Source organism: Apodemus sylvaticus, chromosome 22, assembly GCF_947179515.1.
Source record: "Apodemus sylvaticus chromosome 22, mApoSyl1.1, whole genome shotgun sequence".
Lineage (NCBI taxonomy): Eukaryota > Metazoa > Chordata > Mammalia > Rodentia > Muridae > Apodemus > Apodemus sylvaticus.
Window position 1 is genome coordinate 55,797,065 of NC_067493.1, and position 26,581 is coordinate 55,823,645.

General features: G+C 48.8%; 1 protein-coding gene and 1 long non-coding RNA gene across 3 annotated transcripts in view; both read left to right on the top strand.

Annotated features, from left to right (window-relative positions):
* Positions 1 to 1,946: 1,946 nt before the first annotated feature.
* On the top strand, positions 1,947 to 3,979 carry LOC127672790 (uncharacterized). Its single transcript, XR_007975015.1, has 3 exons — positions 1,947 to 2,097; positions 2,819 to 2,960; positions 3,611 to 3,979. It is a non-coding gene; the product is annotated as an uncharacterized LOC127672790 (long non-coding RNA).
* Positions 3,980 to 17,542: 13,563 nt separating this feature from the next.
* Sgsm1 (small G protein signaling modulator 1) overlaps positions 17,543 to 26,581 on the top strand; it is a 68,915-nt gene continuing 59,876 nt past the window's right edge. For both annotated transcript variants that reach the window (XM_052168089.1, XM_052168088.1), the window contains exons 1-2: positions 17,543 to 17,628; positions 17,711 to 17,754. In XM_052168089.1, the coding sequence (XP_052024049.1) occupies positions 17,610 to 17,628; positions 17,711 to 17,754 (63 nt within the window). In that variant the 5' untranslated portion in view covers positions 17,543 to 17,609. The remainder of the gene's footprint in view (positions 17,629 to 17,710; positions 17,755 to 26,581) is intronic.

Genomic DNA, 26,581 nt, shown 5'->3' on the forward strand with positions numbered 1-26,581 from the left:
TGTGTCTTCAAATGCCTCTCCTTTTTTTTTTCCAAGACAGGGTTCCTCTTTGTAGCCCTGGCTGTCCAGGAACTCACTCTGTAGACAAGGATTGAGATGTGACCAACCACCTGCTCTGGCGACCCTTACCCACCATTCCTAGATGGGTTTCCAGTCTCTTAAGACCGTACAGTGGGAGTTAAATGTGGAGAGCCTAGCTCTGGCTGACGCCCTTCGCAACTCCCACCCCACTCCTCCCACACAAACAGCATCTCCTCAGGCCTTCCCCAGCCACGGGCTGCTTTGGGAACCACTGGTAGGGGCTGGCTGGCACTCAGTACAGGGCGTCATGCAGGGCTAGCGTCCTCTCTAAGCTATTATTTGTGTGTGTGGGTGTTCTGCCTGCATGTATGCCCGTGCACCACAGGCGTACAGTGCCCGTGGGGTCCAGAAAGGGAGCTGGGGCCCTCTGATACTAGAGTTAGATGGGTGCGAGTTGCCGTGTGGGTGTGGGGGGGAATCAAGGTCAGGTCTTCTAGAAGAGCAGCCAGTGCTCTTAACTGCAGAGCCATCTCTCCAGCCCCCCCCACCCCCTTTTAGCTTTTTAATCCATTCTGGGCCTCTAGCCCGTGAGAGCCACAGGTAAACCTATCTAGAAACACCCTCAGGGACCCAGTCAAAGCTGTGTCTCCCAGGTGATTTCAAGTCCAACTCCCCAGGAAGCAAACGATGTTTAGTCATTGTAGGACACAATACTGATGAACCCAGAAGAGGGGTCACACAGGCAGAAGCAAGTGCGAGGATGCTTGGACGGGTGCTTTCTGAATGTTGACAGGGAGACGGAAGGAACTTTAACAGAAACACGTTCTCAAGAGAAGCGCCAAGGTGGACCATGGTCCTGTAGGTGCGGTGCATGTGATGATGGTGATGACCACTGTGGCCAGAACCGAAATCTAACGGTTGCTCGGGGACTTGTAGCTTCAGCAGAATTATCTTCCCTCACCCAAGGTGGCCCTGGTGACGGGGGTGGCGCAGGGAAGTTCCTAGAGTGCCCTAGAGCCTGCAGCTGAGTCACTCCTCCCAGCCCGCCTGGCCTGGCCTGGCCTGGCCTGACCCTCTGTATCGCAGCAGAGACAGCAGCAGCTTCCTGCTCCACCTCCAGAGCCTCAGCAATAGACATCACTGGATAGCCTCATGGCTACACAGACCAGTGACTTCTGCACGCTTTCCCCAGAAAGGGGTCCAGGAGCCCATGACCCTGCAGCCAGCCTGTGCGGTGAGGTCTCTCGGTGTGGTGCTCCAGTTCTCCGTCAGGCTCTAGGCAGCACCAGATGCCTTGCTAGCCTGCAGTGCCACTCAGCGGGACTCGGCCCTCTTCCTGTCCCCAGTTCCACTGGGGGATGTGACTGAAGCAAAGCTTCCAAAATCGGTAGCTCTGGCCACGACGGAGCCACGGTGGCAGTCGTCCATTCAGAAACAGAAATGCAACGTAGCTATGATCACAGGCTAACTCTACCCTTGAAGACACCAGCGACCATGTCCCAATCCTCGGAACTTGCCAGAATGTCACATGGTACAGGCAAGGAGGACCAGGGCCGAGGCAAGACTTCACAGTGGATGACTAAGGTTGAGATGTCATCCCAATACATAGAAAGTGAGGGGGGGCGGAAACTGGAGAGATGACTCTGCTGTTAGAGCAGGTGTTGCTCTTGCAGAGGACCTACCTGGGTTTGGTGGTTTCACAACCTTCTGGCCCCGGGGAATCCGACGCCCTCTTCTGGCCTCCGCCAGTACTGGGCAGTCGCGTGCTACACAGACATACATGCAGACCAAACCACCCACACGTGCTGGGTAAATCTTAAAAGAGAGGGGAGCTGGGAAGCAGGGAGGTGTGATAGGACGTGAGACTGTCAACTGTTCATAGATCGTCCCCGGGGCAAAGGGTACAGTGGCCGAGAGAAGCCAGAGACGGCGGGGGCAAGGGCCCTCTGCTGGAGCCTCCTGGACGAACCGCTCCCTTTCCCCGCACCCTGAGCCATCTCTCCAGCCCCAGAGAAGATTTCTTGAGCTCGGAGCTACTCCTGTGCCTAACCCTCGTTTTAAGACCCTTTCCTTTGGGTGAGATTTCTCTCTCCTTGGAGACAGTTTCTTTCTCAAGGCCGAGAATTCCAGGCCGGACCTGGACAACTGCTTTCTGTCTCAGCAGCCCCGTCTCTGGGCATTAGACTTTAGCCCCCACATATCTCGCCCCTGGGTCGGCCTGCTACAGACCCCTAGAGTAGACTTTGCCTTGCCCCCTCTCTCATTTGCGGCCTGCTGGTTCATCTGGTTTGCCTGAGGAGGAGGTCTGGCTCCCCCACCTGCCAGGGATCCTGCTTGCTGCTCCCAGCCCCCCCCACCTCTGCTCCTTAGCTCTGCTCTTGCTGCGCGCGGGAGGGGGGGGGGGAGATGGAAGGTGGGGGTGGGGTGTCTAATACAGGCCAGTGGTGCTGCAGGACACAAGAATGGCGTGTGCAGCTTGCTGGGAAACGGAACTCATCGGCGTGTCCCGGTGCGCGGGTCGTGAGCTGCACACCCAGCTCCAACCCTCGCCACCTTCCACAGTCTTATGCTACGGTTGCCAGCTTTCTTATTCCAGTTCTAGTCAAATGTTTCTTTGCTAATACAACAATATACTTTACCTTCACAACCTGTCAAAGTTACCTAGGATTCTCTTTTCTATCCTGTCCTAATATGATTTTTACTACTGTCATTAAATTCTATTCAGTTATGACTAATCTATATATCACTCAATCCCGTCAGAAGTTTAATTACTAAGTTTATGACATTTTTCCCAAAGCCTCCAACAGTTTCTCCCACAAGGTCTCAGAAGATGCAGACACAGCTACAGGATACTGCCTGGATTGTGATATAATAACTCACTGAAAAATGCAGAGGACAAAACTGGATACCCTGAGTCAAATGACTTGGCTAAAATAAAGGTAAGCCATTTTTCATGTCATACAATATCCATTTCACAGAGAAAAAGCTCTACGTCTTCTGCGCTTGAAAGCCAGACTGACTCTGCCCTAGTTGTCATTGAGACCATAGTGACCACCGAGAGCTGTTGGCTGGTGGACTCTGTCATTTTTTAAATTATATAACTGCTAAATTATTGTTTATGCTTTCTCTGTCTACATTGACAGCTAGACAGCTGTCTTCTTACCTAAACTGTTTCCATTCACTGAGTGCTTCATATTTCCTCTTCTTGCTATGCCACTGTCCTAATATTTTCTGCGTTCCTATAAATTTGCCTAACTCTAATAAAACATTCTACTATATGATCCAACTTTTCCAACTTTTTAATCGTGTTCCTTCTACTCCACAAAAGGCTCATCTTAAAGACTACTTGTCTGGCTATCTCATGTTGTTATCTCTTCTAAAAACTTGTTAGCTACAGGAAACCTACTCAGATCTACCTCTCATGGACGGAATAGGCTCCATTCTGACAAGTCCATCTGCCTAGCCTATTCCAGAGGGCGGGATCCCTCTGGGTTTCAATTGTACAACTTTAAACTTTTTTCTTTCTCCCAAACATACTTATCTTATTCTCTACCTATAATGATGTGTTTCAACATCTTGTCAAGTCCAGGTGCTTACTATACCCATGACAGCTCCAGAGAAGCAACCTTCAGATGCTCCAATCTTCTCTCAGACACAGACAGCTTGTACTGGACCTGTTTCTTCTGACCTATCCTCAGACAGCTCCACAGACCCTGGACAGCAAGGAAGCAGCCAGCTCTCCTAAGACTGCACAAACATTTCCCCATACCCATCCCTCTGGGTTCCCCAGAGACACACTGCCCCCAAAGTCAGCACGAAGCATCCAGATATCACGATGACCCTTTTCCTGCTTCACTGTCACCTCTTTCTAATTTTTTTCTTTTTTCTTTTTAATTAAACCAACATGGAGGAATGTTAGGATTCTGTCTAAGCTCCACCCCACAGCTACCTGGCAACAGTCAGGTAGGCCTGGCACGCTATAAGAGGGGATGCTTGCCCCTCCTCTCTTTCACTCTCTTGCCTCTCTCTCTTGCCCTCTTGCTCCCCCTCTTCCCATCCCCCTCTCTCCACATGGTCATGGCCAGCCTCTACTTCTCTACTCCTTCTCTCTGCCCTTCTCTGCCTCTACTGCTCTTTTAACTCTCCTCCCCATGCCCTAAATAAACCCTATTCTATGCTATGCCTTCGTGTGGCTGGTCCCTCAGGGGGAAGGGATGCCTTGGCATGGGCCCACAGAGGTACCCCCTTCCCCCACACCTCACCACACCCCACAGAACATATCTTAATAGCTCTTTATCTTTTTATAGTCACAACAGGGCCCATGCCTGATCTCTAGCCGACAGTGTCTGTAAGATACCAGAGTTTCATCATGAGGAGATAATTTGTTGTATCAGCAGTAGGAAACTGACAATCAACCCTATCAACAGACTGTGGAAGTAACAGCACGGTCATCTCGGCAGATGCAGAAAGAGCATTTAATGAAACTCAATGCCCACTGACAAGAAAAACTCCAGTAGTAGCAGCATGTGGTGGACCACGCTTTGCCACCCTGGCAGCTTGGGAAGCTGAGGCAGGATGGCAAATCCAAGGCCTTCCTGGGCTGAACAGGAAGCTGAGGCAGGATGGCAGATCCAAGGCCTTCCTGGGCTGAACAGAATGAGTCCAACCAGGGTCCCCCGAGGGCTACTTTGTGAGACTCTGCCTTAACTTGTTTGGTTGGGTTTTTTTTTGTTTTGTTTGGTTTGGTTTTTTCAAGATAGGGTTTCTCTGTGTAGCCCTGACTGTCCTCTCTGTAGACCAGGCTAGCCTCTAACTCAGAAATCTGCCTGCCTCTGCCTTCCAGAGTGCTGGGATTACAGGCGTGTGCCACTACCTCCTAGCTTTGCCTCAGTTTTTTAAAAAAAGGTCTGGGCTATAGCTCAGGGTAGAGTGCTTGCCTAGCAAGATCCTTATAAAAGGACCTAGATTTGATCTCTGGCACTGAAAATGAATTAAGACTTGGCATGACGTCCTCCTGTTGAATAGGCTTCGAATCCAATCAGAGAGCGGTTGGTGATCTTATAATGACGGTGCTGCTTTGGCACATATGGGTACATCTTGCCTGGTCTTAGAGTTCTGAGTTCACCAGTTCACAGCTGGTCAGAAGCAGCCTGAACCCCGTGGCCCTCAGAGTGGGTGCAGGGCACTTAGAAAGCCGGCCAGCAGGAAGGCAGCACCCAGACCTGATTGCTTTATATCTTGCATCCAAGGTGACTGGTGTCTTGGGCAGCAGCTGCTACAGCAGCCTCCCTCACCTGGTCTCAAGGCTTTTGTTAGTGGCCTGTTGTCTCCAGGGCTGGCAATGTCTAGCCTTGAAGGCAGTGGGGGAGGGGGGAGACTTCGTTCTTAGAACTGGACTACCTGATAGTAAGTGCTCTGGCTAGTTTTATGCCAGCTTGACACACAGTCATCTGAGACAAAGGAAGCCCAACAGGGAAAATGAGCAACGTTCCCAGTAAAACCACAGTGAGTTTAATCATAAGACATAAGAAACCGGCTTTATAATCTCTTCCCTTGGTTCCCGCCCCCCACCGCCCCCCAGGCAGGGTCTCACTGTGTATCCCTGGCTATCCTGGAACTCACCATGAAGACCTGGGCTGGCCTCGAACCCACAGAGATCCAGCAGCCTCTGCTTCCCCAGTGCTGGGACTAAAGGTGCGCGCCAGCATGGCCGGCTTTATAATTCCTTCTGAAAATGTCAGCGTTAGCCAGTTCTTTACCACTCACTGTTTCCGTGGGAGCAACTGTCTCTGGCAACTCAGAAACCGAGAGCCCCACCTCCTTGTCTGTGTCTTCTGTTTATCTTTCTGCGTCTTGCTGGCTCTGTCCGTCATCTGTTTGTCCTTTCCCCATTCTCTCTTTGGCCGCACCAAGACATCTACGCCCCGCCCCTCTGGAACACTGCTTTTCAGGTTGTATCCCCACGTTCGGGGCTGGAAGGGCAGGCACAGGAGACTGCTTGGTGACAGGAAGTCTGAAGTTCGCAGGCCCTCACCCGCATGACAAGCCAGGGGCGCACCCCTCCCCCACATCCCCCTCCCCCCCCCCGCGCCTACCTGTGACGTCAGAACTGAGCTAGGCGGGCATGGTCCCAAACCTGTCTGTGACGTCAAGACTGAGCTAGGCGGACACAAACCTAGGTGGCTTGGTGGCCACAAACCTAGGTGAAAAGCAGGAGTTCCACATTTATCAAGAGACCCTGCCTCAAGACACAGTGACGGAAAGGAGAGACACAGTGCTGCCGTCTGGCCTCCATGTGCGTGGTTGGGCGTGCACACACACCCAAAATATAAAAACAGAATTCGAAAGTCAGTCCTTTTTGACGATTTCCTCTTTTTTTTTTGTTTGCCTCTCACAACGACCCTCTCTGGTAACTCACATAAGCTTCGCCCGTTTCCCTCTGTCCTGTCTGCTGCCCTTATATCTGGCTGCTTTGGATTAAGTACCGCATAATGTTTTCAACACACGTTAGAAAAGATCGCAGTCAAGGACGTATGGCATTATCCCGCAGAGACACCTGGGCAGTAGTCTACCCAATCAGTGAACTCATGTTCCATGAGAGAACCTGTCTGAAAAGTAATGAAAGGAACCTGGAGAGATGGCTCAGCGGTTAAGAGCACTGGCTCCTCTATCGGAGGACCTGGGTTATATTCCAGGTACCACGTGGCAGGCAGCTCGCAGCTGACTGTAACTCTAGTTCCAGAGGATCATCGGCGCTCTCTTCTGGCTTCCGAGGGTACTGCATGCTCGTGGTACACAGACAGGGATGCAGGGTCACACCCATACTCAAATATTTTTAATTAAAATATAAGGTAAACAACTTGTTTTAAAGGTAGCAAATGGATGAGAAGGACACCTAGCACGAATCACTGGCTCCCATAGACATGCACATGAATACACACAAATCAATAAGCAATAAACGAATAGATGGATAAATTAATGAACAGGCTAATTACTGGCAGAGGAAACAGGACCTGGTGATTGGCGGAGGCCAGTCAGAACCTGCCTAGGGTAGAAAGTGGCACACAGGTGCCCAAGACCGGAAGTAGTACCAGGGCAAACTCGATGTTTAGATAGAGGGGGAAAGAGATGGAGTGATAACTGTATTAATCTGTGTTCTCCTGAGAAACAGAATAGATGATGCTAGCATATGTGCATACATATAAGTATGCATGTGTATGTATGCAATATTCAATATTCATGTGCATATACAACACATATACATATATATGCATACATATACATAAATATACATATACACATGCACGAACATAAATATACATATACATATATATGTATACATCATAAACATCATATACACATACATGAACATAAACATACATATACATATATGTGATGTATATACATCATACAATATATATAACACATATACACATGCACATATATAAACATAAATATGCATATACATATATGCATATATATCATATACAATATATACAACACATACACATACATATACGTGTGTATACATAGCCACTCTGGGATCCATGGGGGACAGGTTCAAGTGTGTTTACAAGTACCAAGTCCTCAGGTGTTCCCGTCCCTTATATGGTTGCACCATACACATGTAGATTCTCTCCACATCCTCCTTTATCCGTCTTGTCATCTCTACAGAACCTATAATACTTAAAGCAGTGTAAATAGCATGTGATAGACGCTGGACATCACTGGCTAAAGTGGTGAGACAACAGCTTGCTTGTGTTCAGCACAGAAGCCGTCGTGGTCATTTGTTTTCTATCCACAATTGGTTAACTTCACTCCGGTTTACCTGCAGATGCAGAGGCTGACTGTATGTGCACACACACACCCACACACACACACACACACACACACACACACACACGGAGCTGTGGAGGCTGAGATGCCCAACTTTGCAGCCAGTGAACTGGGGACCCAGGGAGGCAGGCAGCTCAGCACCAGCCTGTCTGGCAAGCTAGAGTCCATGAAATGCCGAAATTCTGATTCAAACCCAATGCATGAAAAAGTTCATTTGACCCCAGCAAAGTGATTAGAGAGGACGGTCTGCGTCCTCGGCCCTTTTCTTACCTTCAGGTCTCCAGCTGATTGCACAAGGCTAACCCACACCAGGGAAGTGGGTCAGCTGCCCTGCCCTGTGGATTTTACTATCCATCTCACTCAGAACCACCCTCGCAGCACGCTCCGAGGAATGCCTGGACCACCCTCCTGTCTGGGTGTAACTTAGATCACCCACCCCAGCAGCGAGCAAGCTACCTGGGGTTCCTCTGCACGGAGAACGCCTCGCTCTGCGATCAGAGCCCCCTTGCTCTTTGTCGTGCGTCTTTGAATATGTTTTCTCTGGAGGGTCCTTCGTGGAGTTGATTGGCAGCGACAACACACATAGCATTCACGGTACAGCGTTGGCCTCATCAACAAGTCGCAGTGAGATTATCATCCTTACTGCACTGTGAATCGTGAGGACCTGTGTGGTGCTAATTGCTGCATATCCAGCAATTAGAGCTGTGTGCGATGCCCATGGTCGTCCTTAGAGGGCGCCAAAGGCACCCCGACAGAAGCAGCGCCGGGCTCTGGGTACAGAGTGAGCCAGCCCCACCATTGATCAACTGGTGGGGTTTGCAGCCTGGGAAAAGTCTCTAGGCTACAAGGAAGCTTTCCTAATGCTTCTCAAGCCGCCCATAGGGTGTGTGCTGGCCAGCGTTATGTCAACGACACAAACCACAGTCATCAGAGAGGAGGGAGCCTCACCTGAGAAGATGTTATCTCTGTTTGCGGGAGTGGAGGAAGTGGACGGGGGTGGGGGGGGGTGGGGGGGAGGGGGGGGATTTTCTCAATTGGTTATTGATGTGGGGCAGACGGAGTCTACTGTGTGTGCTTCCATTTCTGGGCAAACCAACAAGCAGCACCCCCTCCATGGCCTCTGCATCAGCTTCAGCCTCTAGGTTCCTGCCCTGACTACCTTCAGTGACTACAGCAGGAAGGTATAAAACAAATAAGCCTGTTCTTTCCTCCTTAACTTGCTTTTGGTCGTGGTGTTTTATCACAGCAAACGGGAAAACTGAGTAGGGTGCAAGGCTCTGGATTCAGCCCCAAGGCAATGCCTGGACTCAAATGCCCTGGCGCTATGGGGTGGATTGAACATGCTTGGTCCAGGGAGTGGCACTATTAGGAAGTTTGGATTTGCTGGAGATGGTGTGGCCTTATTGGAGGAAGTGTGTCCAATTCTAGGGGTGAGCTTGAGACACCCCCCCCCCCCAGGTGCCTGAGTCAGTTTTCTCCTAGTGGCCTTCATTCAGATGAAGATGTAGAACTCTCAGCTCCTCCTGCACCATTTGTGTCTGGACACTGCCATGGTCCAGCCTTGATGATAAAGTGTAGCCGCCAGCAGCTACATGTAAACTGGGTTACCTGTTGAGAGAATTTTGGGGTCATAGGGAAGAGCGGCGAAAAGACCGTACGGCTAAGTCAATGTTCACTGATCAAAGCCGTAAACTTTAATGGCGCCGGACCTTTTAACAGTTTGGGCAAACCCTCCCCCCAGACTCCAGGCTGAGTTCCGGTGGAAGTTGTCTAGCTTCTCTTGGAGGTCTTCGTCTTGACTGCTCTGGCAGCTGGGTGGGTCACCTGTTTAATTCAGGAATCCCTATACCAGGAAGAACAATGAACTTAACCTTTACTACGTGCGCTCCACCCTAAGTGGAGCAGAATCCTGGCTAACTGGGAGAAGTTAACCTTGACCAAAGTCAAACTCTGACCAAGTGCAAGACTGCCCCAATATGGCTCTGTACATGTCCTCCCTTTTTTTATTAATTTGAACACGAGGAGGTAGAAAACAAGTGGATAAATATCCTTCATAAGAAGGCGGGCCTTAACCAGGAGGGGAAGCATTGACCGTAATTCCTCTTAAATATTGTATAACGTCTTTTTCAGAGGAGGGGTAATAGGCTCCCTTATTATTTTAAGGACAGCCTCTCGACGTTAACCCCTATGCAATTAGGTGTACTTCCTGGGGACTCAGAAGCAGAAATTCACCTCCCCATGCAGTGCTTTGCCTCGCACGTCTCGCTGGTACCCATGTTTGTTCATAAACAAACACACATAGATCTGAGTTCTATGTGGCTCCCTCTTTGGAGATCCACTTGTGTAAGTTTTGAAGCCAGGGGGGTCTGCAAGTGTCTTTAACAGACATGTAATCTCTCCATCCAGGTGAGCCTGGGTGGAGACAGCCAGTCTGCTTAACAGACAAGGTCAAGAGTTAAAGGTGGAATAGGATTAACTTGTCCCAGAAGTATCCAATTCAGTTGTAAATTAACAACTTTAAGGACACAAAGCTTGGCCTCTGAGGTGGGAGAGGTAGCCTTGTGAATCAAGAAATAAGCTGTTACTTCTCAGGAAAAGTGGAGACTATATGTTAAATTAACACAGCTGGCTGAAGATTGTTAGCCATCTTCAAAATTGGAATCTTCAATATTGGAATTATTTCTAGACCAGTCTATGGTTGAGTCAGCTGAACACAATAAGGAGAAGAGTCATTTTAACTCTTCTTAATTAATTTTTCCTAAGCTAGCATAACAGTCTCCATGTTCTGTCCCACAAAGTCTAAAAGCTTGAAGCTAGGCAATTTATCTAACCTGGGACATTTAACAATTGAGGTAAGTCAAGAACATATACCCAATATAGCTCTTATGTTACCATGGTCTGGGCATTCAGCAAGCACACAGTCAGCATATCTTCTGCAGCATTCTGTGGAAAAAACAGAGGACATGCCTTCTCCCCCAATATTAAATCAGGATCATGGCATATGTTAGTAAGTGAATTCCTTCATTTCACCTAGACATCAATATGTCTAATTACAAGATGTCATATACATTTAGCAAGGAATTTCTTGGCATCTAAATTTTAAAATTTTTTTTTTTTTTAAACATGCAAGCATAATTTAAATTATATGCACAGGGACACAATTTCCCCTCTTTTCTTTCTTCCAAGAAGATATTGTTTTATTAATTTAAGTTGGAACACAAAGTATAAACCATAACATAGGCAATAACTATGTAATTATATAAAATATAGTTGCTTTTTCTGTTAGAGCAGTTGCAACTAGACAGCCTAAAAATGAATCATTAGTCACATGTACATATTTTTTTTAATCTTTTAAATTAGAAATATGAATATCATTTATCTGTAATAACTAAGTCCTCTAGGATTAACACCATTACGTGGTAGAGGTAGAAATTGAGGACATCAAGAACAAATCTTTATAATTTGATGTGCACAAAATATAAAATTATTTCAAATACCTAAAGGACAGTCACTTAGAGAACATATCCTTTGTTCTTAGAAATTTGAATCACATTTGTATAAACTGTAGAAATTAAGAATTAGCAGTATTAAAAATGGACCAATCTTAAGCAATTATAAACCATGAGCTATGTATATCTACTATTATTAAAAGCTTGACCTTTAACATCTTAAAAATAGCTGCTATAGCACCCAATTCAGGTATCTGTGTTGAAGCAGGGAGAAACTTAAAGGAATAAACATGTGATCTGATAGTACAAATTATCTTTTGGATAACAATTATTAATTTTGCCTAAAAATGCTTGCCATGTAATAGACCAACCATTAATAATAAATTTGATTGTTGCTTGAAGCAAGGAACAAATGTTTCCTACCTTGAAAACAGAGGTTTAAGACCTTCTGTGGCAAGCTTAAAATGAGGTAAATATAAGATAAAGCCAATTAATATATCCTAACAACCTTTGAAAACCATTTACCTAAAAAATTTTTTAAAAGTCCATAGTTAGAGCAAAGGCCTGTAACAAACATTCTATGATTATACACTGAAAAATGTAAGATCTTAACTTCTAGTATTGAAACAGAGACAAAACACTTTTTCTCACAAGACATAAGGCTGTTAGCCATTCCTTGAGGCAAAAACTTTCTAAAGAAATTGTTTTGTTGTCTCTTTAAAGTTAGAAGCAAATGCTTTTATAATTATCAGAATGTAAAGCAAAAAACCAACCCTTTAAATTTACAATAATTTTGTAGGGAGTAGACAGGCCAAATGTTAATGCCTTTATAGCCTCCTTGACCTTTCATAGATTTGAACTGCATTTTAACCCACACCTGGATAAGTCAAAAACCTTTTTTTTTTTTTTTAAAGCCAAACACTCCCTAGGTGGGGCCTGTAAGGCAGAAACAATTTCTCAAAACTTCCTCACTAGCTTCCCCTGAGGCAGCTCTAAGCTTTGCATTAACTCAAATGTAAATTTTTTTATCTGCCCTAGGATCCACCTTGAGTCCTTGGCAAGGACATTGTTTGAGATTCCTCAAATGTAAATATCTTCTAATCTGAGCCTTTTACCTAAGACCAGACCCAAACCTACAAGGACAATTTAAGGATTAAACAAAAGAAACCTGTAATTTCATGGTCAAAGGAACCTACTTGATATCAAATACATTTTCACTGAGATCTCCTTTTTAATTTTGGAGACAGCAGTATCACTCTTAAAATTATCTTAATTACAAAATGTTAACAATTACGAGCCTGCAAACTGAAAACTGTAGCCAAATGACACACTGATTTTTATTGTAACTCAATGTTTTCTTGCAATATTAGAGCACAATTGTAATTTTGGAAGCAAATCTCAATTTTAAACAATCTATTTTCTTTAAAATCAATGGCAAACACATATTTACAGCACAAGGTTTGTCTGCCAGTTCTTATGTTCAAGTGTATAACAGTGTAACTTATTAAAGAGACAATATTTTAAATCTTAATCTTCATTAAGTCTAATCTCCAGGCCAAGATTCACATGAAACACCATGCCAATTTAGGAGCGTCCCAAAGGCCTGTATTTCCTGGATTGCGTCATGCCATGTGGTGTTCAAAATGGCGACTACCCTAAACTACCAGCCTTAACCATCATGCCACGTGTTCAAAATGGCGACTACCCTAAACTACCAGCCTTAACCTAACTTTTGTTAATAACATTATACCTTTTAAATCATGTGCAGTGACTTAAGCCAATACTCTATAGTCAAGACATGCAAAATATACCTTTAAATCCAATTATAAACAAGAACAAAGCATGAGTGGCGTTAGGCCACGTGTAGTTAGTTAAGATAGCTCTAACACTGAATCACCAGTTTTTAAACTAACCTTTTCTTAATAACACTATACCTTTTACATAATAACCAATTAATTTATAACTCTTTAGTCAAGAAATGTAAAGCCTTATATCATTAAAACCAATTAGAAACATGTATAAAGCGACTACATGAATTTCACAAGCCAAACCAAGGTCTTCCCAAATCTCGAGGTTTCTGGGCTTTTAAGAGCGGCTTTTTCCCCAGCCATGTTTCTGTCTTGGGTGAGTGAGCTACGCTGCTGCAGCGTGGCTTTGAATCAATCCCCACACAAACTGTGGCTAGCTCAAGAGGTTACCAGCAGATGTAATCTTTACCAATTTTTTCTTTTTAACATGAAACAGTCATTCACACAAAGACACAGAGAGGACATAAACATACACATAGACAGTCGGTGCACCGGGACAAACACGGAAAGATACACAGAAAGTTAAGCGTGCTTGTTAAGCAATTGCATCCATTTTCCTCTTTAAACAGCTCTTAGAAGCTGTGGACATATGCCTATTTTTAAAAACCCCTTTCTTTTCGCCGAAATCAGCTCTTACGAGCTTTGGGCAAATGCCTACCAAATTCCTTCCCCATATTTCCCTATCTTATCAACCCAAGCAGTCCTGCGCTGGGTCCACGCAGTATGCTTGAAAAACTGTATCCATTCCTGCACTCACAACCATAGACACGAATTCACTAGCGCTAGTTTTGCCTTCTATGTTGCTTACCGTGCAGATACCATTAATTTTCACCTTTTTTCTGCGAAGCTTCGCTGGATAGGGCCACCTCAAGAAATTCTCTCGTGCCAGGTCTTCCCACGTTCAGGCGCCACTATGTAGCCGCCAGCAGCTACATGTAAACTGGGTTACCTGTTGAGAGAATTTTGGGGTCATAGGGAAGAGCGGCGAAAAGACCGTACGGCTAAGTCAATGTTCACTGATCAAAGCCGTAAACTTTAATGGCGCCGGACCTTTTAACAGTTTGGGCAAACCCTCCCCCCAGACTCCAGGCTGAGTTCCGGTGGAAGTTGTCTAGCTTCTCTTGGAGGTCTTCGTCTTGACTGCTCTGGCAGCTGGGTGGGTCACCTGTTTAATTCAGGAATCCCTATACCAGGAAGAACAATGAACTTAACCTTTACTACGTGCGCTCCACCCTAAGTGGAGCAGAATCCTGGCTAACTGGGAGAAGTTAACCTTGACCAAAGTCAAACTCTGACCAAGTGCAAGACTGCCCCAATATGGCTCTGTACATGTCCTAAAGGACTGAACCTCTGACCCTGTGAGCCAGCCCCAGTTAAATGTTGTCCTTATAAAAATTGCCTTGGTGTCCAGGCAGTGGGGGCACACGCCTATAACCCCAGCACTCTGGGAGGCAGAGGCAGATAGATTTCTGAGTTTGAGGCCAGCCTGGTCTACAGAGTGAGTTCTAGGACAGCCAGGGCTACACAGAGAAACCCTGTCTCGGAAAAAAAAAAAATCAAAAAGAAAAAAAAAAGAAAAAAAAAAAAGAGTTGCCTTGGTCATGGTGTCTGTTCACAGCAGTAAAACCCTAACTAAGACAGAAGTTGGTATCAGGGACTGGGCTATTGCTGTCAGGCCTGACCATGCTTTTTTGTTTGGAAGAATGTGGATTTTGCGACTTCGGATCTGGAAAGCCATGGAGAGATTTGAGTGGGGCTCAATGGGCCAGCCTAGTAGGAATACGGAAGACATTGGTGCAGAGAGGACAGCTGGGGGGGGGGGGAGGACGTTAGCATATGACCTAGAGACTATTATGGTATTTTGGTGAAGGTCGGGGCTGCCTTTTGTCCTTGTCTGCAGAGTCTGCCTAAGGCTAAAGTGATTCAGCTTAATTATATTGACAATTAAGTCTCAAAAACAAAACAAAACAAAAACAAAAAAACCCAAACCTAATTTAGACACAATCCTGTCATTCGGTCTTATGAACAGCACAGCAAGCTTTAAAAGAAAAAGTACAAAACGTATGGTTCAAGTAATAAAGGGACACAAGGAAGTGAACAGGAGCCCTGCATTCCGGGAGCCGGGGTCTCCGGGGAGGGAAGCTACCTGGGGGGCTGTGCTTACTGCTTGAGTTTGCAGTTAAATGGTGGAGAGTTATATTATTACGGCGCAGTTTCTGGTTTCATTTGGACATAAGGAGATGTGATTGTGCGTCAGACTGACATGGGATGACACCAGCTTTTGGATCTAGGTGAAGAACGGCTTAAGTCTGGACGTGGTAGATGACGACTTCGATCCCAGCATTCGGGAAACATAGCCTTGCAGACCTCTTGAGTTTGAAGTGAGTTTACAGAGCGAGTTCTAGGACAGCCGAGCATATTCAAACCACCACTAGACAACCGTTTATATCAGAGGGAAATTCTAGCAAAAGAAAAGCATCCGCCTGAGAGGGTTTGCAGGGCTTGGTGGTGTGGTAAAGAGAAACATCTGATTCTTCTTAGCCTGCCCCTAGGGAGGCGAGCCGGCCAGCCCATGGTTTGGGCTGCTTGCTTGATGTATGGTCCTGAAGAAAACTCCCACGGCTTGGGCTTGACTATCTTTGTGTGTGAGGATCATGGGGGCTGGAGGCTCAGTAAGTTTATGCAACCAGAGCTCTGCATGTAGTAAACCGGCAATTACATTTGTCACGTTCTTATTCCTCATTCTCTGGCATCCTGGAAGCCGTAAGCACACCTCACTGGACAGAGTGGGGGAATATCGTGACCGAGACACCATGGCCACACACAAGAGGTTCTGGTATACACACACACACACACACACACACACACACACAGGGCATTGGACCCCATTGTTGGTTTTTCTACGCGGGTACACCGCAGCACAGGTCTCCTGTCTGCCTGCCGCACAGGCTGCAGGGATGAGGTGGAGACGTGGGCTGCAATGAGATACACCAGGCTAAACAGTTCCACGTGGGACTTTATTTAAGATGGGGAAAGGGGTAGCAGGCAGGCAGAAGGAAGGAAAGAAAAAGAGAGAGGAAACACTACCCAGTTATATACGGGTGATGACATAAATTACAGGTAAAGGTGGGCCATTGAATTCTGGGTATATGGCGGCTGTTGCCTTGGCAACAGGCCTATAGTTCTAATTGTCGCCTATATGACGTCACAGGCCTCGCAGGTCTCGGTACCAACACCCATTACAGATGGTTGTGAGCCATCTTGTGGCTGCTGGGAATTGAACTCAGAACTTCTGGAAGAGTGGTGCTCTAACCACTGAGCCATATGGGCTCCTCTCCCCCAAGCATCCTGAGCCTCCCTCTTTGCCTTCTTGCTCAGAGAGAAAACCCAGCTGCCCTTGTCTCACAGGACAGTCCCCAGTCCCGGGTATTCCCCTGCATCGATTCCACTTCCCTCTAGAGCCTTCCAACGCTCTGTTACTCGCTCAGATTGTTCGTTGTCTACCATCTGAGTGCCACGGCAGTGTGTCCATCTCCTTTCCTTCAAACTCTGCCTGTGACTGAGAGATCCCGGCTGACCCCCAGCTCCCAGGATAGGGGAAGGAGCAACTGAAGAAGATGTGGGCTTCGTCCACGTGGAGAGACAGTGTTTCTGAGCAGAGTCGAAAAGGGAGGAAGGGGAGAAGAAAGGAGGAGGTATGAAATAGCAGCAGCGCCAGCGGTGGTGGCGCACACCTGTAATCCCAGCACTTGGGAAGCAGAGGCAGGCAGATTTCTGAGTTCGAGGCCAGCCTGGTCTACAGAATGAGTTCCAGGACAGCCAGGGCTACACAGAGAAACACTGTCTTGGAAAAAAGAAAGAAAGGAAGGAAGAAAGAAAAGAAAAGAAAAGAAAAGAAAAGAAAAGAAAAGAAAAGAAAAGAAAAGAAAAGAAAAGAAAAAAGAATAGCAGCAGCGACCCTGTATGGACGCTGGCCTTTTCTTTCTCTTATCTATGTTGAGAATTACACACACACACACACACACACACACACACACACGTCTTGCTTGGTTATTGGCTCTTTCTAGAACTTATATCCACCTTATACAGGATGAATCAAGTTTTATTCTGGCATCAGGGCTGAGCCCCCTGCCTCAGTCTCCCCATTGATGGGTCGATAGGCGTGTGCCCCTATGCCTGGTTTTGCCTCATTTTTAAATACGCATGGATGGACACACGGGGTGTGGAGCACACGGTTCCGCATCTTAGGTCACCCTGGGCAACTTGGCATGGCCTGGCGCTAATGCCTGGAGGAGGCTAGATGTGTGGATGCTCTCTGCTGTAGGCTGTCCAGGAGGCGGCGCTGAGCTCTCACGGGTGGGGTAGGCGGGATGTCAGGGTCTGACGTCTACATCCCGGGCTGTCATTCATCCCCTGCCGGTCCCGCCCCCTCGCATCTGCAGCAGGGCGCGGAGCGGGGACACGTCCGGGCACCCGGCACCGACCAGCTTGAGCCATGGCTTCGGTCCCTGCGGGTAAGCACGGGCGGGCAGCGGGAGGGCGGCCAGGCCCCACGGCCTCGGCGCCGCTCACCGCGCTTCCCTGCTTGTCCCGCAGAGGCCGAGACCCGCCAGAGGCTGCTGCGCACTGTGAAGAAGGAGGTAGGGACGGCCACCCCTAGGGTGACAGGGCCACCGCGGGCACCTGGCTGGCGGTGGCTGTGCATGGCTAACCAGGGCGGGGGCGGGCGGGGAGGACGCTGGAAAACGGGTGTTTCAGAGCGTGGGGCCCTCCGGTGGAGGAACGGAAGGTGTCTAGGTGGAACCTTGTGGAGAGGCAGGTTCTCACTCCTGGGGTAGGGGAGGGTGATGCGGGGCTCCTCATTACGGATGCAGAGTGTCCCCGGGGAAGATCAGGTTTTGGGAGAGTAGATGTTCAATTTTGGAGCATGAAGCTATCCCCATGACCCACCCCAGATGCTCAGTCCTTGAGGCCACCTCTGGGTGCCAGGGACTCTGTCCAGGAGAGCCTGTGACCTGGGCCAGGGTCCCAGGGCAGGTGCCCTCCACTGGTCCACCGGATCAGACAGGAGTGGCTGCCTGCCTCCCCGGGGATGAAGGAAGCAGCTGGGAGCTCAGCCTTACCGTGGAGTTCACAGTCAGTGACCTCCCAGCCTTGGGAGCTGGAAGAGTTCAGAAGCTGAGGTGGCATTTAGATGTCTGTGGGCCTGTGGTGGACATGTGGCTGTGCGTATGTGTATGGGAAACACATGTGCACCTGCCTGGAAATACCTGAGGATGATCTCTATATTGCGTGTGCTTGTGTGAGTCTACGAATGTGTATTTGTGTGAATGGGTAAGATCCAGTATGTATGTATGGTGTGCCGTTGCCCCCCCCATTTTGGCTCCGCCCTATCCTTCAGCCACCCCTCCCATCATTCTCCCCCCACCCCCGCTGTGTCTTGCTGTCATCTTGGGGTTCTGATCCCAAGACCTTGCCTGGCTGTGAATCTGTGAGCCAGGCTGTGAGTCTGTCCCTTGCTTCCTGGAAGCATGGGTGTGTGTATGTGTGTATGTGTGTGTGTATGTGTGTGTGTGTGTGTGTGTGTGAGAGAGAGAGAGAGAGAGATGTGTGTGTCTGTGCCTGTGTGTACACCTGTGGTGTGTGTGTGTGTGTGTGTTAGGGGTGTCACCCAGGAGGCCCTCCCTTCCTGGTGGCAGCCACCTAGGCAGCTGGAAGCCAGGACCTGTCACCAGCTCCTTCTTCCTCTTGGGGATTGTGGGTGTGTCCCTGTGTTTGTGTCTCCCTTTTGAAGAACCAGCTCTGAGGATAAGTGCATTTTCTAGAATTTTCCCTTGAGGCGATATGTAAGGTGGATAGAAGGGGGTCCCTCAGAAAGGCCTACAAGTCTTTATCCCCATCTTTGTAAAGGCCTGTTTGAAGATACTATCCAGACCCCAACCCCAAAACTTCACACCCCTGCCCTTCGGGGAAGGGTCTCAGCCCTAAGGTTTAAAGCTGAAAGATTGTGATTTTTTTTTTACCCAGTCCTTGCTGGAATGCATGATCCTTGGCTGTCAGAGCCTAGGGCTGACCCCATCTTTATTAGAGAACTGGTTGACCAAATAGGATATACAGGGTCAGTAAGGCTCTGGGAAACCTAGGAGACATCCACCTGTAGCTGTGGCCCCAACTCCCTCAGTGTTTGTCATTCCTAAGTCCTCCCTTCGTAAGATCATCCCCTTCCCCGTCTGCAGAGCAACACCTGCAGCCCCACGGCCCACATGGCCTACTGGTCCTCTTCAGTCTAGCTCGGGTTCCTGGAAATGCTGAGGGGAATGTCGCTCCCCGCTCTGCGACCATAAGTCTGCTGGATTCCCTGCTTCTGGGGCACCATTAGGTTTGGAGTGAGCCACCTTCTCGGCTCCAGCCTGAGTGGAGTGGGCGCTTTGTGCCCGGAGCCAGGCAAGGACTGTTTCTGGCTGCTGTCAGACTATTAGAGCTTCGAAGCTGGGAGCAGAAGTCGGAGTTCTTAGTTCATAAACTGCTCACAGCTTCTAAATCTTGCATTTACGGAGGTGGGTCACCCCAAGAATCTGAGCCTCTTTGGGGGTTTCTGTGTGCCGTTCGTGCACTGCAGACATAGTGACCCTGTGAAGATGGTTGATATAGAACCAGAGCTCAGAGTAGGGGCGTGGCTTCTAACAGCACCGAGCCAAGAAGAGCCAAAGGTAGGATAATCACCCCCACATCCGTGATGCCGTTGAGGTACAGGGATGACACGATTCCCATTACCCTGCTGGGAATAGGGTGGCCAGAGGCAGGAAGCCATGTTTGAAGTGTACAGACCCAGAGCAGAGGAGCATGAGGTAGTCTGACGTCTGCAAGCTCCCGAGTCAGCCCCCTAAGCTTACCTTCCTTCGGCCACCTCTGAGGAATAAGCCTCTCCTGCGAGGTCAGATATATACAGACAGGGAGAGATTTGCCTAAAAGTCTGATCAGCAAGTGTCTGTCATCTTCTCTGTCTCTGAGTTCAGATGAGCCACACCCCTGTACGCCACAGCCTCGCTCTACCTCCTGTATTTCTCTAGATTTCCAGAGCTGTGCCACAGAGCCTGTGGGGTTGGAAGTTCTGTCCAGAGGCAGCTTTGGGAACTGTGGGGACCCAGGAGCCGTCAGTTAGGTCAGGAAGGAGCCCCAAGTTCAGCTAGAGCAGGAGTTGGAGAGCCAGAACAGAGGCGCTCTGCTGAAGGAGGCAGATGCTGGCAGACCCAACAGTGACATGAGAAAGAGCAGGACTGTGGAAGGGACATGGGGTATTGCTCTGCAAGACCGTAAGGCACGCACACCCCAGCACTGAACAAAAACACCTGCAAGCCTGCAGAATGTGACAGGAGAGCAGGGGCAGAGAGGGGACAAGGCAGAGGGCCGAGCTGCAGGGACACGCGGAACTTGAGGGTGCAGAGGCAGCTGGAGCAGAGAGGGGGAACCTGCTGGGAACAGAGGTCCCCCCACAAAGAACAAGAGGGCAATCTTGGAAAACTTGGGGAATGTGGAAGGTGACAAGGGGGATCGCGTGGCCACCCGAACTGATGGCCTGTCAACTGCACAGGCTCCCAGAGGCATCTGTCTTTATCTTTGCCAGGGTCTCGGTGTCTTTGGTGGTTTTGTTTGTTTTGGTTTTTTGTTGTTGTTGTTGTTGGTTTTTTTTCTTTTTTTTCTTTTTCTTTTTTTTTTTTGTCACAATAGTCATGGGGATGACTCAATGGGCAGAATGAGCTATGTGCAGACCTTCAGCCCATCACCTGACATCCACCATGTCTGTCACCTGTGCTCCTCTGGGGCCTGGTCAGTGTCACAGGGAAGCTGTTTCCTCCTGCTAAAGCCACCCCCTCCCCCGCCCATCTCTAAGCTGTCTCCTCCCCGCGCGTCTTCCCCTCCCTGCCGCCGCCGCCCCTTAATTTTGTTTTGGTTCCCAGAGCGAGCAGGGACTGGCTTCCCGTTGTCATGACAACAGCCATTAAAAGAGCCTGCCACGTGACCCCGGTTGATAAACGGAAGCTAAGTGACTAACTGCCTTGTTTTCCTGCCTCTGGCTGCTGCCAGGGGGCCTCTTAATTGGAGAGGAGAAAGCAGGGGCTGGCGGGCAGCAGATGAGACCCCTGGAAGGAGTCAGTGCTAGGAGACCGAGCCTGCAGGGCAAGCCTGGGCAGGGTGGGGAGGGGGCGGGGTGCTGTCCTGACGAGCGAGCCGTCCTCACCGCTGCTGAGCTACTGCGTCTAGAGGAGCCCACCTCATTCCGCAGCCCTGAAGTGGAAGAGGGGATGGAGGGGGATGTGCTAGGGAGGCTGAAGGAACACGAGGGAACCGAGCTGTGTTACCATGGAGACGCTTCACTCTAACCCAGCAGTTATAATGTAGGACGGAGGACAGCTTGGCCACCTCAGAAACAGCTGCCAGATAACACACAGGTCACCTCGCACAGCTCCAATGGCACCTGGGGTTAATGTGTCTTCAGTGTACGTGTGCAGCTCTGCCCCCGGGGAACGTTTAGTGTGTCTGGAAACATTTTCATTGTGACAGCTGTGGATGCTCCCAGCATCTGTGGTGTACAAGACACCCCCACTGCCAGCATCATTATGCCACGCACCATCCCACACCACCATCACTAAGATCATCTCCATCACTCCCACAATCTACACCCCCCTTCCACCATCAGCAGCACCACTATCACCATCACCACCACCATCATAACCACCACCACCATCATCACAATCACTACTACTACCATCACCACCACCACCACCAGCAGCAGCAGCACCATGATTACCATTACCACAGCCCTGACCACTGTCATCAACATCACCATCATCTCCACAGCCATCATTCCCTCCACCTCCCTCCACCGTCAACCCACTTCACCACTACTGCTACCATCACCTCTCTATGACCCATCCATCAACAAAGACTCCTGCCTAGAACAGCTGCTCCTTTCTTCCCCCGCCTTCCTGTTCTTCCATCCACAAATGTTTATGGGGTGTAAGCTTGTTCAGGAAGCTGCAGCTTGGGAAATGACACTCTCGCTGTACAGTCTAGCAGAGAAACAGATGAGAACGTGAACCGTGGGGCTGGGGCGGAGGTAAATCACTTTCTGTTGCGAGTGTCAGGGTCTGGATTTAAATCCCTAGCATTGGGATAAAAACCTGGGCACAGCAAGACACACGTGTAACCCCGGCCCTGGGAGGGAAGAGACAGGATGGCCCCAGTGTGCTTGGACAGACACTGTAGCCAATCAGAGAGCTCCACATTCAGTAGAAGATCCTGTGTCAAAGAATAAGATGGGAAATGACTGGGGACCACTCCAGACATCAACTTCTGGCTTCCATGTGTACACGTGCACATGCACACATACATACACACATACACATATATACACAATATATACATATACATAATATATAGACATGTGTATATAAACATGTTTGTATGTATACCTATATGTATGCATATACATACACATACATGAACACAATATAAACATATTTGTGTACATATATACATACATATGTCTATATATACATAAAATGTGTACATATACATGCATATGCATGTATGCAATATAAACATTAATGTGTATATAAACATGTATGTATACATGTGTACATATGCATACAAATGCACTACATACATGTATATGTGTATATACATGTATTGTATAAATGTGTACATCTACATATAAACAATATAAACATATTTGTATGTGTATATACATATGTGTGTATATACATGTATGTGTATAAATGTGTATATATACATATAAACTATAACATACATGTAAGCAAAATATACACACAAATGTACATATTTGTATGTATATATACATATGTGTGTATATACATATATGTATAAATGTGTACATATACATACACATACATATATAACCATAAACACATGGATGGTGCTCAGGGCAAACAAGGCAGGGGAGAGATGGAAGGGGGTGCTGGCCAGAGAGGTCAGGGATGGCCTTTGTGATGGGGCGACCTTTGGGCAGAGAGGGGTCAGGATTGATGACTTCCGTCGAGCCTCCAGCATGTACAGGGACCTTGAGTGGGGAAGAGGTCAGTGGGGTTGAGTGGGGGACAAGAGTGAAGAGGAGCTCAGAGGAAGGCTGGGGCTCATCTTGTGAGACTTGATGATCGTCTGAGCTGAAAGCCATGGTGGAGTTCCGAGCCAGAGAGGGACATGAAAGTACTAAAGAGAGGGCAGTGCAGGGCGGGGTGAGGACTCCATATGAGAGGAAGCTCGGACTCACCTTCCTCCGACCCCCCTCCCCTCTCCCTCCCTCTCCATCTCCCTCCCTCTCTCTCCCCCTCTCTCTCTCCCCTTCCCTCCCTCCCTCTCTCTCTCTCTCTCCCTTCCCTCTCTCTTCCCCCCTCTCTCCCCCCCCTCTGGTCTCACTGTGTAGCCCTGGCTGTCCAGGAGTGCATGCTGTAGACCAGGCCGGCCTTGAACTCACAGAGATCCACCTGCCTCTGCCTCCCAAGAGCTAGGGTTAAAGGCGTGCGCCACCACATTCAGCTTTCTGTCTCACTCTTTGTGAGCTCCTGTTCATGCGGGGGGGGGGGGGGGGCGGGGGGGGGGAGGAAGCTGCTGTCACTCCTGGTGTGTGGAGTAGAGGCTCTGAAACTGTGTGCCATTGAACGGGTGTGAACTTGCCATGTGTGTGTGTCCGTGGCCTCAGAGAACAGAGCTCTGCAGCTCCGGGAGCTGCTGAGTGTATTGGATGCAGATTAGCAGAAAGGTCGGAACTGCTTTCTCTCCAGTGCCAGCATTTGCTGGCTACAGAAGCCAGTAAAAGGGAGGGAAAGGCTAAAGGTGGATTTCTCAGTTCAGGCTTTTGGGACGTTTGGGGCCATCGGATTCAGGTGTGGTCATATTTAAACATCAACGATGCCATCAGACCCTGTGTCTGCCTGGCAAGATGTGAGGAAGATGAAGCCCTCGTCAGCCTCCGCCACTGCTTTTCTGTGAGGCGCCGGTTTGCCCCCATTTTCCCTTCCTCCTTCCCAGGTGAGTGACGTCGGCCAGCCCAAGACCCCTGAGCATCCTAGTTGGCTGGCACCCGGCTCAGAAAACCCACTCGTACCAGTTTATGCAGCTCTGGATTGGCCAAGTCTGTGTCTACGATGTAATAAGAGCAGCTGATTAGTCTCCGTGGGAACAAGCCATTCAGGCGGGGCTGGACTGAGGCCATCAGATAGCAGGCAGTCTGGACCTGGGTGACCCCTCTCCAGCCTGCCCAAGTCCCCTGGGGCTGATGAAACACCACGTCTCATGACGGTCTCTAAGGAGACATGGGGATGGCAGGTCACTCACCTTGGGTCATAGAGATGGTTAGAGATGTCCGTGCTACAGCCTAGCATGGACTCTACTATTTTTTTTTTAAGTTTTAATTTCTTTTTTCTTTTTTAATTTATTTATTTTATGTATGTGAGTACACTGTTGCTGCCTTCAGACACTCCAGAAGAGGGCCTCAGATCCTATAATACATGGTTGTGAGCCACCATGTGGTTGCTGGGAATTGAACTCAGGACCTCTGGAAGAGCAGTCAGTGCTCTTAACCACTGAGCCAACTCTCCAGCCTCCTGCTCTGCTTTTTACAGGACCCAAAACTAACAATGCTTGAGTCCTTATGAAGCACATCATTGGGTAGGGTGCGACCCTCCCCGAGGATAGACCCTTGCCAGCCTTCTGGCATGTAGTGACACCACTGTCCCTGCTGTCCTGAAGCCCACCACCCTCTCTTAGGAGCTGAGTCGGAATAGCTGAGCCTTTGGCAGGCTGTGTCCCTGTCCTGCGGTGGACAGTAGGGTTGTTCCTCTAGCTCTGCTTTCTCTTCAGCCCACAGGAGATCGTGTTCAGCCTGAGGAAGAAGCCAGACTCACTGGGCATCACCCCCTGGCTGTTGTGTTCCCAGGCCCTGCGCCCTAAGAGTTCTGAATGCCGACAGTGGTATTTCCTTCTTTCAACAGTTGGGAATCTTGGAGGATGGACTCTGGCTCCTTCTTACAGGGGCAAACTATATAAGCAGAGGCAGGTGGATGATCTCTTGTGAGTTCTGTACCGGCAATGATGTACATGGTGAGATCCAGGACAGACCTATGGCGAGAGAGCCCGTCTCAAAAACACAACAGCAAAACAAAACATACCAAGAAACCATATGGGGAGCCAGGCAAGGACACATGCCTGAGATCCCAGCACCTAGGGAGGTGGGGGCAGGAGGATAAGGAGTTAAAGGTCATCTGCAGCTGCATAGTGAGTTTGAGGCCAGCCTGGACTACATGATTTGTCATTCATTCATTCATTCATTCAGATCCCTGGTAATTTAGGGACCTGGTGATACTCAGGCACTGATAAATTCCTTTCTTGTTATTCTTGTTTAGTAAATTATGCTTAATTAGCAAAACTGTAACAGCCTCCATTTACTGAACATGGATGCTAAGTGCTTTTCCGTTTCTCATGTAAGAACAAAGCAGTCCTCCCACGGACTGGGCAGCTGGTCCCCTCCCGACAAGGAGACTGAAGTCCAGAAAGGTTAATAAACACAGAGAAGCCCACACAGCCAAAAAGCAGCAGAAGGCTGAGGTCTGTCTTCTGTCCGTTTCAGCTTCAATCAGCCCTAATAAAAACTAGCTAGAAAAATAAAATCTCAAAGCGAAGGGGTTAATAGCAGATTTCTCAGTTCAAGTGTTCGGGAAGCTTGGGGTGAGCGAGTTTAGGTGTAGCTGCATCCCAGGGTTCCGGTGATGTCCTCAGATTCCCTCCATCGCTTTCGTTTGCCCCTCGGCGGTGCTCATTGTGCCCACCATCCTCAGGCGTCCAATCTGCCCACGAAATTGACATCACAGGATAGAGAACTTCCTTGGCTTTGGGTCTGGTCCAGCCTGAGTCACCTGATCCTTTTGTGCCCACACCACAGTGGGGCATGTGGCTGTGATTGGTCAAGCCTGGAGGGGCAGAGCAGAGGAGCATGGGTAGGAGATGGCAGCTAGGGAGCAGGACACTGAGCTGGAAACACAGCTGCCCACAGCCAGAAGGGAGCTTGGCCTCCTGCCTGCGCCTGCTTCATCCGGACAGCAGGAGGCTGGAGGTCAGGGCCGCCTAGCTCCAGTGAGGCGGACAGACTTCCCTCGCTGCTGTGCTCACCACTAAAGGAAACGGGAGGGTAAGGGTTCTGTGGCTCCTTCCCCCAATGCAAATCACGAGGCCACGCCCCTGATCTCCTCTCCTCCCAGAAGCCCCGCCTTCTGCGCCATCACTTGGGGACTAAAGTGTTCAACCTAGAGATTCTGAGGGGCGGTCACTCACTCCGGTCGGACATAAGCTCGAACACAGTGTGGTCTCCAGTTTTGTAAGGGCCTTTGAAGGGACTAATTCCGTCCTGTGTCAGTCAATGCGCCTGCGTGGCTTAGCCACAGATCCCTACTT